General features: G+C 46.4%; 1 protein-coding gene across 5 annotated transcripts in view; it reads left to right on the plus strand.

Annotated features, from left to right (window-relative positions):
* Window positions 1-12,856, plus strand: part of Atg13 (autophagy related 13) — a 38,596-nt gene extending 25,740 nt beyond the window's left edge. For 3 of the 5 annotated variants that reach the window (XM_048428222.3, XM_048428217.3, XM_085696570.2), the window contains 12 exons: window positions 1,178-1,218; window positions 2,024-2,120; window positions 2,411-2,509; window positions 2,876-2,966; window positions 5,258-5,356; window positions 5,999-6,109; window positions 6,389-6,525; window positions 8,058-8,172; window positions 8,668-8,745; window positions 9,085-9,201; window positions 9,662-9,790; window positions 11,215-12,856. In XM_048428222.3, coding sequence (XP_048284179.2) covers window positions 1,178-1,218; window positions 2,024-2,120; window positions 2,411-2,509; window positions 2,876-2,966; window positions 5,258-5,356; window positions 5,999-6,109; window positions 6,389-6,525; window positions 8,058-8,172; window positions 8,668-8,745; window positions 9,085-9,201; window positions 9,662-9,790; window positions 11,215-11,292 — 1,192 coding nt within the window. In that variant the 3' untranslated portion in view covers window positions 11,293-12,856. The remainder of the gene's footprint in view (window positions 1-1,177; window positions 1,219-2,023; window positions 2,121-2,410; window positions 2,510-2,875; window positions 2,967-5,257; window positions 5,357-5,998; window positions 6,110-6,388; window positions 6,526-8,057; window positions 8,173-8,667; window positions 8,746-9,084; window positions 9,202-9,661; window positions 9,791-11,214) is intronic. The other 2 variants (XM_048428221.3, XM_048428224.3) reach the window with 2 other exon arrangements.
* The last annotated feature ends 1,150 nt before the right edge of the window (window positions 12,857-14,006 follow it).

Raw genomic sequence — 14,006 nt, forward strand, 5'->3', positions numbered from 1 at the left:
ATGCCCAGCAAATGTTTCTGTTTTAATGGGGGAAATCTGATACATGTGATACTTTCATAAGCACAGTTAGGATCATGATTTGAAAGCTGCATAGCAACAGCAGGGGAAAGTCCTTAGGAGAACACAGAGAAGAAAAGCTTTTTCTTGGAGTAAGGAGTAAGGTGGACCTCCTGGAAGAGGTGACCATGAGCCGCACTGAGGCCAACACAGTCCCAGCAAGTAGAATGCGGGAGAATGACAAGTGCGTGCACATGGCGTGAACGGTAGCTGGCCAGGCAGCGGTGGGCAGGGTGGGGTCAGAGCACTCCTCATTTTACTTTGCCAAATTACCTTGCATGGAGGAGTCTGGGAGAAGAAAGTATGAGAACAAGGGGGAAGCTGGGCCTCCCCAATCATCCAAGACCGTTCTGTGCTAGACATGAGCTCTTGGTTTAGTGTTTTTTTTTGGAGGGGGTGTTTTTGGTTTTGGAGACAGGGTTTCTATGTGTAACAGCCCTGGCTGTCCTGGAACTCTGTAAACCAAACTTGCCTTAGACTCACAGAAATCTCCCTGCCTCTGCCTCCCGAGTGCACTACCACCGCCCACCTATGTCACCACCGCCCCGGGGGTTTAAGCCTTTGTCAATGTAGAGCTGACTTGTAGAATTAGCATATCAATATGAAGGAACCAAAGGAAGATTTGCCAGTTATACTGAAACAATCCTATTCTGAGACTATTTATGAAATCATCCTTAACTCTCTTGATAATATCCTAACAACCTATGTCTTTTTCCTCGGATGTCAAGTTGAGTGGTTCTTGAATACTAGACTCTTACTTGGCTATAATAGATTTCTTTCTATTCACTTATTTCTTACTTTGTCAGTTACTTTTCTTGTTGCTGTGAACAAAAACTTTATAAGAAACAAGTTAAGAGCAGATGAGGTGGCTCATCAGGTAAAGGACTTGGCACAGAAGCGTGGGTATATGGAGGCGCTGGGATTTCTGCCATCTCAGGCCGTCTTCCTCATCTTTCATGTAGCCATCACCATATGGGTGTTTGCGCCTGAGGCTTAGCTGAAGAAAGGTGCCCATGCAGATAAGGGAAACAGGCCAAGTTTAGGCTGTTTCTTGGTATTTTAAACATAGCCTTTGAGAATATAGAACGGGATGTCATTTCTTTTTCTTTCTTCTCTACAGGATTTATTTTGGGGAAGTTCAACTGAATGGTTTAGGAGAAGGTATGTATGTATTCAGACCAGAAACATTTGTAGCGTTAAGAGCTAATTTCCAAGATGAGCCCAGCTGCTCCTTGGAACTGTGACAAACCTTGTGTCACACACACCATGGTTTCAGAGTGTATAATACAGTAAGGAACAGGTTAGGAGCCGGGCCAGTTGTCCAAGTAGCTATGAGGGTCGGCAATAATTTTTCAGAAATTCCTGCAGGAAGTCATTGTTTGGGGTTTCTCCCTCTCCTGTCTTTGTCTACCCTCCCCCTCTTGCATGCCAATTAAGCACTGAGCTCCATACCGAGATCTTTTTATTGTGGTTTCTGTTTTGGGTTTTGGAGTTTTGGTTGGTTGGTTGGTTGGTTGGTTAGTTTAGTTTTAGGTTTTTTGTTTTGTTTTTTTTTTTTTTTTGGTTTGGTTTGGTTGGTTTTTTTGTTTGTTTGTTTGTTTGCTTCTTCTGCTTTTTTCTCAGACGGGGTTTTTCTGTGGAACAGCTCTGGCTGTCCTAGAACTCACTCTATAGACCAGGCTGACCTCTAATTCAGAGAGATTCACCTGCCTCTGCCTCTTGATTAAAGGGATATGCTACCACTGCTGGGCATTTATTTTAGTTTTTTTAAGATCTTTGAAGACAATGTCTTTCTTTTGCTGGCACTGGATCAATAGAGAGTACATTGCAAGTGGGAAACACACAAGAACCTGAAGCTGCTTTCTTCATATGCTGAGTGAATAATGCCAGTGACTTTACAACAGGATGGCTAGGGGTGCTGTCAGCATTCTCTGGCAAAAAGCCTCTATTTCTGCTCTTCTTCCAGGCTTCCAGACAGTCCGAGTTGGAACAGTGGGCACCCCGGTTGGCACCATCACTCTTTCCTGTGCTTATAGAATTAATTTGGCATTCATGTCCACCAGGTAAGGAAGCTTCTTGGAGTCCGTAAGAACTCTCCCAATGATGTTAAAATTTCTCTCCCAACAAAACTCCAAGACTACAGTCCACATTGCCAAAAGCCATCCTTTCCTGAAAAATGCAATTGAGAGAGGGAGAGCGTATCGCTGTCACATTGGATATCTCAGATGGCCCCAAGCCAGCCTGTCCAGAAATAGTCTGTGGTGCTGTAGCTGTGAAGTGAGGGTCTCTGTGGACTTGAAGGTAACTGGGAAGAAATTCTAACAAATATTGCAATGTGCTTATTGTATTACAGGCAATTTGAGAGGACCCCACCTATCATGGGGATTATCATTGATCACTTTGTTGACCGTCCCTACCCCAGCTCCTCTCCCATGCACCCTTGCAATTACAGGTAAGGACTGGGAGATGCTCCCTCAAGCTGCAGCTAAGTAAAACATCCACTGGCTGTGTGGGTAGAATTGGAAAGCCTAGTTCCTTTCTTCTAGGAACTTCTGCCTGTTAGGGACCCCAGGGCTTGAGCCACAGCGTCTCTGGAGCTCACTGAGTGTTTAGAGTGTTGTGACTTTCTCCCATAAACTGCATTGGCACCAGGAATTTTTGGACTATGAAAAATGTTTTTGGGTTGCCATTTGGCTTTGTAAACTCTGCGTAAAACTTCTTGACACATATCCCAGCTTCTCCTTAGCACTGGTGCTGTACTTTCTGAAGTTGGCTACCATCATCAACAAGTTTATTGCTCTCTCCTCCTCCACTCTAGAACTGGTGAGGATGCAGGAGTCACATACCCGTCAGTGGAAGACTCTCAGGAAGTCTGTACCACCTCTTTTTCCACCTCCCCTCCCTCCCAGGTAGGAAAAGGGTTGTGGGCTATTGTGTGTATTCATGTGGGCTTTAGGAAATGTTGTCTAAATTTAGCTACAGCCCCTTTGGTGGTTACAGTTATTTTAAGGACCTTTTTGAGGAGTAAACAGAGAGTCTTCTCCAACAGTGATAGTGCTCGTTCCCAGGCTAACCATTCTGCTTAACCCTCAATCACAATCAGTCATTCTAACCTGCATGGGTAGATTTAGTTTTTGGGTTGTTGTTTTTGTTTGTTTGTTTGTTTGTTTGTTTGTTTGTTTTTTATTTTTTCAAGACAGGGTTTCTCTGTAGCTGTGGAGCCTATCCTGAAACTAGCGCTTCTAGACCAGGCTGGCTGGCCTCGAACTCACAGAGTTCGAGGTTTTTTTTTTAAATATTTATTTGTTTATTATGTATACAACATTCCTTCCATGTATGCTTGCATGCCAGGAGAGGGCACCAGATCTCATTATAGATGGCTGTGAGCCACCATGTGGTTGCTGGGAATTGAACTCAGAACCTCTGGAAGAACAGCCAGGGCTCTTAACCACTGAGCCATCTCTCCAGCCCCAGAGTTCGAGTTTTTGTCTTTCGAGATAGGGTTTCTCTGTAGCTTTGGAGCCTGTCCTGGAACTTGCTCTGTAGACTAGGCTGGCCCTGAACTCATAGAGATCTGCCTGCTTCTGCCTCCTGAGTGCTGGGATTAAAGGTGTTCGCCACCACCGCCCAGCTGGGTTGATTTAGTTTTATTCTTTATTTTTTTTGATCTTTCAAAATGGGGTTTCTCTTTGTAAGTACCCTGGCTGTCCTGGAACTCGTTCTGTAGAGCAGGCTCTAACTCACAGAGATCCTTCTGCCTCTGCCTCCTTAGTGCTGGAATTAAAGGCGTGCACCATCATGCCTGGCAGCACCGCTTTACTTAATAGCTGGCACAGCTTTCCCTCTGCCTGTCCACATCTCTATCCACATTTCAGCCATTAACTCCCCATGTGAGTTAGTCTGGAGTGACACACCCAGTTTCAGAGGAAACCTTGCTATAGTCTGTACAGCAGGTATGGGTTGAGACTGTGTGGGACAGGCAGTCATTATTTCTGCTGACTGAATTTTGTAGATACTTAATTATCCCCGAGACTCCTCAGACGCCTTTACCATCCACCTCATTGCCTTATCCTCTTCCACTTGAACTTCAGGTTCTTGTTTTTGAAGTAGTGTCTCACTGTGTATTATTCTTGCTGACCTAGAACACACTATCCAAACCAGGCTGACTTTGAACCTGTAACCATTCTCTTTTTCCTCTCCCTCTTGAGTGCTGGGATTACAAACATGCACACTTGTATTATTAGTTTCCTTTAGAACTATTTACTTTACTTTTTGTTTTTTTGAGATGGGGTCTATGTAGACTAGGCTGGACTTGAACTCGCAGAGAGTGACATCTTAGTGCCAGGATTAAAGGGCAGGCACCACCATGCACTGCTAGGAATTTTTTGTTTATTTGAAACAAGGTCTCATCACTTGAAATGCAGCCAAGGCCAACTTTGAATGCCTGATCCTCCTGCCTCCACCTCCCAAATGCTAGGATCAGGCATGTGTCACCAAGCTCAGCTACCAGTTTATTAATGGGGAGATTTTTCTTATTGAGTTCTTTTATGTTAAAATTTTTTGCTGCATTTATTTATTTTGTGGGGATAGGAGTGTGCTACGCTACACCTGTGGAAGTCAAATGTAAAGCTGAAAGAGCAGAACCCCAAATAACCAACATTCATATAAGTAGCCTTGAAGAAAGCTGAGAATGCCCAAGCTTTACTTCTGAAGTTTTCCCAACTGCAAGACTATATGAATACACACACAGCTTTCAGTCACTTTCAGGACAACATAGGAGTGTGTATCCCCGAGCTTGCTAACAATCTGGCCCTCAAATTTTATCTCTTTAAGCCTGTGCTGAGGGTTCCTGACCAAGTTCACCTCCACTCTGCTCAGGGCCTCCCGGGTTAGCTGTTCCTTCACTTCCGCCCACACCTTTCCAGCTGATGACAGACTAATGCTTGGTGTGGGTTTCTGCTTTGCCATGTCGTTCCCACTTGAGTCAGACAAGCTGACAGAGATGCCCTGAGAGAAATGTCACTTCTCAGCACCCTCCTAGTTGCTGCTTTGGAGAGCCAGCATGCATCTCCCTGCGTCTCTCCTGGGTTGCCACTCTCTGTCCAGCCTTTCACTGCTGCCCCTTCTGGAGGTTTTTGCCATTTCTTTCTCAAGTCCCTTCTCTTTCTCTCGTTTCTCCTGTCTCTGTGTCTGTGCACAGTGTGTGTTTACTGTCACAAAGGCACATTCTCAGACCCCTCCTCCTGTGCTGACGGACACTCTGAGGGTCCCCATGGCAGGATTGGCCTTTTCCCATCAAGTGAGTTCATAATGGGAAGAAGGGGATGTAATCAGATGGCTTCTTTCTACATTAAAAAAATAAAAATAGGGTACAGGGTATAGTTATTTAGTCCCCAAGCATTCTGTGGGGTTATTTTAAGGCTTAGTAATTGTTTTTAACAGGACACAGACACCCAAAATAGTGCTTTTTATTTGACCCTCCTCCTTCCATTTATGTGAAAAATAAATGGAGTTATTTATATCAGATTTCCAAATAAACAGTCCATGACTGGTAATCTTCCTATTTTCAATATAAATAGGAGCCGTCCATTCCCTGGGGTGATGGAGGTGTCATTAGAGATCTCAAGGACAAAGGAGAAAATAGGATGACATGGGAAATTCACCCCAAGATTGTGCCCAGGAGATCCGCTGAGCTGGAAGCATAGGGAACTAAGGAGCCAAGCAAGCACTCACTGCTGAGGCCTTTGGGGGGCTCTAAAGCTAATCCCAGATCAAACAAGACTCAGTTTTCATAATGAAAAAGGCCTGGCTCATGCCTTGTTCCACTGGGATCTCTGTTCCAAAGAGTTCTGCCTTTCTGCTGAGCTCCAGCATGGGTCACATGCTGGGATTGCCTTTTTCTCCCTGCCTCTCCTCTGCCCTCTGTTTTTCTCTTGCTCAGCTCTCCAGCTCTCGCCTTTCCTATCAGCCTGCTGTCCTGGGCCTTGGATCAGCTGACCTGGCTTATCCAGTAGTGTTTACTGCTGGCTTAAACACTACACATGCTCACCAGGTACCGTTAAGGATGGGGAGGACCACGGGCTTCCCAGGGCTGCCTCCCCTCCTTAGAGGGACTGAAATGACTTTCTGAGAAGGTGGATCCTCCAGGGTTTCACTCTCTTCCCTTCTTTCTCCCTCTGTAGTCATGCATGTTTTCCAGTAGCCGCATCTCAAGAGAATTGAGGTCCAAGATGGCTGCCTACCTAATGGAGGCATTGGTGATGGGAAAGCTTATGAGGTTCTGCTGCATGACACTGCTGAAGTTCATTTTGTCTTTCCATTCCCTCCAAAGCTGATGGTTCCTGGGAAGGAAGGTGGGGTAGCTCTTGCTCCCAGCCAGCCTGCTCACGGCACCCAGGCTGATCAGGAGAGACCGATGACTCACACACCTTCTGAGGGAACACACTGTGCTGCCACGCCATCTAGCAGGTGAGTTCGCATCATGGCTCTGCTACTCTTAAAGCCATCCAAGGATAACCTGACTCAGCTTGATATTGCCTGCTCCAAGGATAAAGGTCTTTGAGAGTTTAATACTGCAACTAGTATGTGAGGAAACTTAGCTGCTAAGAGGAAATAGCAGTGTTTTCTTCTTCATGTATTTTAATTGTGTGTGTGTGTGTGTGTGTGTGTGTGTGTGTGTGTGTGTGTGTGTGTGTGTGTGTATACATGCACGCACAAGTCACCATGACTGGAGGAAGTACCTGTTTTTTCTTACCACCCTAAGCACTGTCTCTGGAATGCTGCATTGAAAGCTGTCCTTCCCTGCCCTCCCTTGATTTGGACAGTCTTGGGATAATGAGAATGACGTGCTCCTCCCCGCTGCAAACTTTCTCATTAGAGAAATGCCCAATGTACTTTTTCATTGGCACAGTGGAGTAGGAGGAGGGGAAATCATTGGAAAATAATTTATTCTATTCCTGTCTCTATGAATTTTGATCCTTTTTCACCCCAGCTCCAATCACACGGTCACAGGAGGAGCTGTTAGTCTCTTAGCTTTCCCGTTTTCTTATCCTGGACTCTGGGTAATGTGGGCCCTGGATGGTGAGGGCCCTGAGAGCCAGGCTGGAGAGCTGGCTCAGAGGTTAATAATACTGACTGTTCTTTGGGTGGCCCTGAGTTCAATTCCCAGCAACCACATGATGGTTCACACCCATCTGAAATGAGATCTGGTGCCCTCTTCTGGCATTCAGTCAGTCAGAACACTGTATATATAATAAATAAATTTTAAAAAAGCAAAACGAAACAAACAGAAATACAGAAGTCTTCTCCTCAGTACTGGTATTAAGGGCATGTACCACTAAGCCCAGCTTGAAACTTTAGGGTCTTATGGTATTTTTAGTTATTCAAAAGCAAAGAAGCTAAAGGGGCTGGAAAGATGGCTTAGCAGTTAAGTTCACTGAATGTTCTTTCCGAGGATCCAGATTCAATTCCCAGCATCCACATGGTGGCTCACAACTGTCCAAGATTGGACACCCTCACATAGACAAACAGGCAGGCAAAACACCAATGAACATTAGATAGATAGATAGATAGATAGATAGATAGATAGATAGATAGATAGATAGATAGGATATTGTGAGATCACACCATTAATTACGTAACGTTTTATTCACATATGTGACCATTTTAGTTGTTCCAGCAAGTCTAGTCTTCTTCCAAGCCACAAAGCAGTACAGTGGGATCACCTAGACTTTTTTTTTTTTTTGAAGGATTTATTTATTTATTATGCATACAGAGTTCTGCATGCCTGTATGCCAGAAGAGGGCACCAGATCTCATTATTGGTTGCTGGGAATTGAACTCATGACCTCTGGAAGAATAGCTAGTGCTCTTAACCTCTGAGCCATCTCTCCAGCCCCCCAGCTAGACTTCTTGCGCAGGCTGCTCCATGGGAAGGTGGGCTCGGGGAGTAGAGTTGTTTTGTGGTCGGAGAGTGAGCACCACTTCCTCTTCCTTCTGTAGTGAGGACACTGAGACCGTATCTAACAGCAGTGAGGGACGGGCGTCCCCCCATGATGTCTTGGAGACTATCTTTGTCCGAAAAGTGGGAGCATTTGTCAACAAGCCCATCAACCAGGTGACTTTCCTCACTGCCCTCGCGGATATCTGTTCTTAATAAGGTCTTGTGGAACTGCTGAAACTGATCGCAAAATTTGTATGTGTGCAAGTTTTTTTTGTTTGTTTTTTTGGTGTTTTCTTTCTTTTTTTTTTTTTTCCCGAGACAGGTTTTTCTTGTTGCTTTGTAGCCTGTTCTGCAACTAGCTCTTGTAGACCAGGCTGGCCTTGAACTCACAGAGAACCACCACCACCCCAGCCCATGTGTGCAAGTTTGTCTTTGAAGAGGATCAGTAACCAATGGACCCTGTGACACACTGCTCCTCAGTTTCTGTGACTAAGCATTCCCAACTATATTCCCATAGTCCTCTGCTGTGTATATGCATGTTTGGAGACAGGGCGGCGTGATTGGCCTGACTGTAGAAAGCTGCTGGGCCTCTAGGCTGCTGGCAGCCTGTAAGAAACAAGTGTGCTAAGGAAAGTCAGGCAGGAACACTTCTCTCCTTTATCTCTTCAGGTGGCCCTGACAGGTCTGGACATACCCTTTGCCATGTTTGCTCCCAAGAATTTGGAGCTGGAGGATGCTGATCCTATGGTGAGCCCACCAGTGACTCCCAGTTTCCAGTAGATGCTGCAGTGCTCATCCTTCCTGGGCAATCACTGAGTCCTTTACAGGCTCCTTGGCTTATGAATTTGCAGCCATCATATTCTGTCTCTCTCTCTTCTTTGTTTGTTTTGAGATAAGGGCTTGCTACAAAGCCAAAACTGACCTGGAACTCTGTGTAGCCCAAGAAAACCTCCAACTTGAAGTTCTCTTGCCTCAGCCTCCTGAGTGTTAAGATTACAAACATGCACCTCCATGCCCTGTCAGACAGCTCACAGTAATCCATTTCCTGTTCAGAGTCTGCACTGACTCCGCCTTATTCTGAATTAGGTGAATCCCCCGGACTCCCCAGAGACCACGTCTCCTCTCCACGGCAGCCTGCACTCAGATGGCTCCAGCGGAGGCAGCAGTGGCAATACACACGACGACTTTGTTGTGCTTGACTTCGTAAGTTACAATCACCACCATAGTCTTTGCTGTTCTCTGGAGAGTAAAGCTAGAAGCATCTGCTGCCTGGGAACAAGATGTTCACTTTGGATGGGGTGGTGCCCAGGCTTCAAGGGTGCTCTGAGGAAACATTTGGAGCCCTGTCAACAGCAAGGCTCTTGGGGTCACATCTCTAGGTGAAATGCAGTGTGTATTTGCTTTCCAAAAGCCCTCTGCTTAGGAGGAGTTTGAAGGGAAGGTGATAAACCTAACCAGAGGAAGGAATGGCATCATCAAGAAAGACTAGACTATAGCCCAGACAAGCAGGGTACAAAGACTTTTCCTCTCCCTTAGATGAGTCTAGAAGACACTCTTCTTGGCTAATTCCTGGAAAGCAGGAGTCTTGTCAGTAGATAACTCTCTTTTGGTTTTTCTTCATGGTCCATAGATGAACTAATCTGAGTTTGTGTTGTTTTTAAAGAAACCTGCTTTTTCGAAAGATGACATTCTTCCGATGGACTTGGGGACCTTTTACCGTGAATTTCAGAATCCCCCTCAGCTGAGCAGCCTCTCCATAGATATTGGAGCCCAGTCTATGGCGGAAGACTTGGTATGGAAGCCCCTTTCCCTCCCAGGGCACCTCCCCCAGCCTCCTATCCTCATGTTGGCACTCTGGTGCCACAGGCTTAGAGCTTTCTTCCTGTTACTGCATGCTGCCCCTCTGCCTTCTTTCTGCTGAAAAGATAGAAGTATTTTAGCTGGGTATCCTGTCGTCACACCTGACGTGCACATGCTGCCTGCTGGTCATCTTGCTGCCTTGACTTTTCACAACACTTTAAAAATATTTATTTACTGTGTATTTGTGCATGTGATGTGGCAGGAGAGAGTCGTGTCCATGCCACAACATATGTGTGTCACTCAGATCAGAGGACTACTATGTAGGGTTGCACAGTAACAAGAAGTGCTTTTAACCCATGAAGCCATCTCAGTGGCTCTTTTATGTACTTCTTGGTGTTGTCCAGGCTGGCATCATACTCTGCAATTTTCCTGCCTCTGCAGGGATTAAAGGTGTGTGCTTCCATGCCTGGCCCTAAGTATTAGCCTTAAATGAGGCTGTCTTCTAAGTACCACACTAACACACATTCTCATTCATTTTCTCTCTCTCTCTTTCTCTCTCTCTCTCTCTCTCTCTCTCTCTCTCTCTGTGTGTGTGTATGTGTTTGTGTTTGTGTGTGTATAACTGGGGATAAACCCTGGGCTTGCCTATGTAAGACTCTACCATTGAACTGTATACCCACACCATCCTTCAAAACATAGCTAAAACTATGTTTAAAAGCATGAATCTTATAAAATAGGTTTTCATACAGAAGGAACCACCTATGAGGGGTGACCTGCCTAAGTTTTAATCCCAGAGTGGGGAGCTTCTGAGCTCATGTACTCAGAAGGAAACAGTGTCCAAGAGATCCAGTTGTGATCACTTAGCCAGTGCTAGCTGAGGCTCCCCTTCCACCTGGGCAGTGGCCACCAGACTTGCCTCAGTTGTTAGGGTGTCCAAGCCACTTCAGTGTCTAAAGCACACCATCTTTTTGTGGGTCTCTTATGCTTTCACCCCACTTCAGAAGGTTACCCTGCAGTTTAAAGCATTCTGGTGTAGTTTGCTGCTTATCCCTGATGGTGGCAGCCTCTAGGAAGGACAAGGTCTTCATTAACAGCTGGTGCTGCAGGACAGGCTGGCAGCATGGTTGTCTTTTTCTGGATTCTTTTGTGGTGAAGTTGTGTGGCCAGCACACAACTTCGGTCAGTCAAAAGATGCAGGTGTCCAACCTCTCACAGACCTGTGTCCATCGCGAAAGTCCAGTGCCTGCCTTGTCCCTGGTTTCCCAGGGACTTTAGACACCCACAAAGTTCAGATGTCCTGCCTTTCAGCCAGCCTGTCACTGCCTAGTTCTTTGTCTCAAGTTTTCCACACTGCTGATGGACTGGCTACCTCCTCCAGGCCTTCTAGAGTAAGCCCCTCTCTTCTTCTTGCTACAGGATTCTTTACCAGAGAAACTGGCTGTGCATGAGAAGAATGTCCGAGAATTTGATGCCTTTGTTGAAACCCTGCAGTAAAAGTGTCCCAAGTATCCGCAGCACCCCCCTTCCTGTGGACCCAGCAAAGAACTTCCTCTTCCTCAGCAGCTCCCTGTCTTCCTGCTGTTTCTGGCCAGTGAAAAGCAGGGTGGTTTCCTATGGGACCTAGAAGCCCCTGCTCTTGGACCTCCTGGAAACTCGTGGCAGCAGTCAGAGCCAGTGCCAGACTTTGGGAGGGCTCTGGCTATAATAGAAGAACTCAGCAGGGACCATTCTCTGCTGCCTCACAAGGGGTGTCATCCTTTTCCTCCTGCTGCCAACCCCGGCCTGGTCTACTTGTCCTTACCACCAGCCACCTGACATTCCAGCTGGTGGCAGGGACACTGGGCAAGACCAAGTGGGGCGAAGGAGGGCTCTGTGTCATCAGTAGTTACTGGGCCACCCCACTCTCCCTTCCTTTCCCTCCTGTTCTTTTCCCTCCATCTTTCCTCATGACAGTCACAGAAAAGCTCTTTCCTTCTCACCCTCCCTCAATTGCTGCTGCTTGGATATTGGACATGGTGAATATTTATTACGTTCAGAGAAACCAGATATTTTATAGAAAAATATGTTTGGGTTAGCAGTGTCGCTGAGGAAGGCAGAAGGCCTCTTACTGGATGGAGGCCTCCTGTGAAGATTCCTCAGAACCTGTGCTGCTGCATCTAAAGAGAGATGAGAAATGGGGCTGGCAGGGGCAGAGTAACCCCTCAAGCTGTGTGTGTGGAGCTGCATTCCTTTGCACATGGTGTGCTCCTGCTCAGCATCTTCTTTTTGACAGAGCATCTGCAAAACGACTGGCTCTATTCTAGCAGCCCAGGAAATTTGGGTGTGTTTAATGTGATGACTCACTCAAGACATGTGGTACCCAAGGGAGCATTGTGTGTCTTGCTGTTTGAGTCCCTGAGACTAGAGCAGGAGTGGGGAGCTATTCCTCCCTCCAATTTCAGAGTCTGTATATGGCCCTGGGTTTACAAGCTGGATTGGTTCCTTTTTGAGTTTATGGTTGACTTAAACTTCCAGGTATTGTTGCTTGAGTAAGTCAAGTGCCTCTGCCAGCCTGCCCTGTTCCTCTGATTTCTGGATAGTCACTGGCAGCAGCTGTTACTCATTGGAGCAGGTGGCTCACAACTGCTTATTAGTAATCTGCATGTAATACTGGAGACTTTCATCTGTGCATGCTTCTGCTGCCACAGAGAAATGTGCCAGCAGTGGTGGCCAGATGGCACTGCAGCTTTTGGATCAGGCATATTCATGGCCTACTGAACCCGACTTGCCCCCACAGCCAGCACTGAGTAGGGGTGAGGGTATGGATTCTTGGCAGCTCAGCCAGTGGCCTTTGTGTCTCAGACCTATCAGGGTAGAGGCCAGGGAAGCTGAGCAGAGCATCCTTTTAGGTTGCCTGTGCTCTTCAGCCATGCACAGTAGGAACCAACTCCCTGCAGCCACACTCAGGCTGGGACCAGGTGGCTATAAGGCCCCTTCTCCAGTGCTTTGTTTGGAAATGAGAGCTACACTTGGAAATATAATCAAGAGGTTTCCAATAAAAGTTTTCTGTACTTTACAATTTCCTATTCTAAATGTTGTCTGGACAACTAGTCCGCCATTCCAAACTCTGTAGTACTGGGCCATCACCAGGCTCCATAAGAAGGGAAGGGTTGAGCCTGAATTTCAGGAACTCTGTCAGGGCTGCTTGAGTCTTGGGACTTGACCACCTTGCAGCCTTGGTTCCCTAGAGCCTTGTAGTGTTCCCCAGGACAGGGCCATGTGCTTGAATATTCAGTGACACAAAGTACATGAAGAACCCTTGTGAAATCTCTTTTAAGGTTGAGCTGTTATCACTAGCATTCTGTCCCCTCACATAACATACCTGCAGGACATAGAATACCCAGGGAGAAAGGCAGCAGCAGAGGATGTGACGAGGAATGGTGACTGATCTGTGAAAAGGGTTGTTGCTGAGAAATAAGGGAAGTGGAGGACGTCAAGTGGCCTGTCCAAGTTCTGCTACTTCATGTGACAGGCTCCCGCAAGGGCAGTGGGCTTTCAGAGGAGCTGCTTGCAGCCCAGCTTAACAGTCTTCAGATCTCACTACCTAGTAGTACACACTGCAGAGTTGAATGTGGAGCCAATGTACATAAAATTCTAGGTGCAAAAGTGAACTAGATAATCACTGCAAGTTCCCTGTACCTGCAGAGTCAAGTCAGGCCCAAGGACAAGAATGGGACTATCGGGAAAGTCGGAGTCAGCCCACCCTGCCAGGTGAAATTTTGTCATCTTAGTTGCAAGCCATTAATTAGATTGTAATAAAATGTACACTGCTGGATGGTGGTGGCGCGCACAGTTAATCCCAGCACTTGGGAGGCAGAGGTAAGCAGCTCCATGTGAGTTAAGAGGCCAGCCTGGTCTACAGAGCGAGTTCCAGGACAGCCAGGGCTATCCAGAGAAACCCTGTCTTGAACTCCCCTGACTCAACAAGTGTAATGGTACAAATTTATAATCGCTACACTCAAAAGGATCACAAGGTTGAAACCAGCTTGGGCTACAAAATGAGGCCACGTCTCAGAAGACAACCCACCTAAGATCTATCATCTTGGGTGTGGCAGGTGCATGCCTTTGATCCCAGCACTGAGAGGGAGAGGCAGGCAGATCTCTGAGTTCCAGAATTTAAAAAAAAGAAAACTTCTAGGTTTAGGAATGAGACTTCCATTCTTGCACTT

This window comes from Myodes glareolus, chromosome 10, assembly GCF_982192425.1.
Source record: "Myodes glareolus chromosome 10, mMyoGla1.1, whole genome shotgun sequence".
NCBI lineage: Eukaryota > Metazoa > Chordata > Mammalia > Rodentia > Cricetidae > Myodes > Myodes glareolus.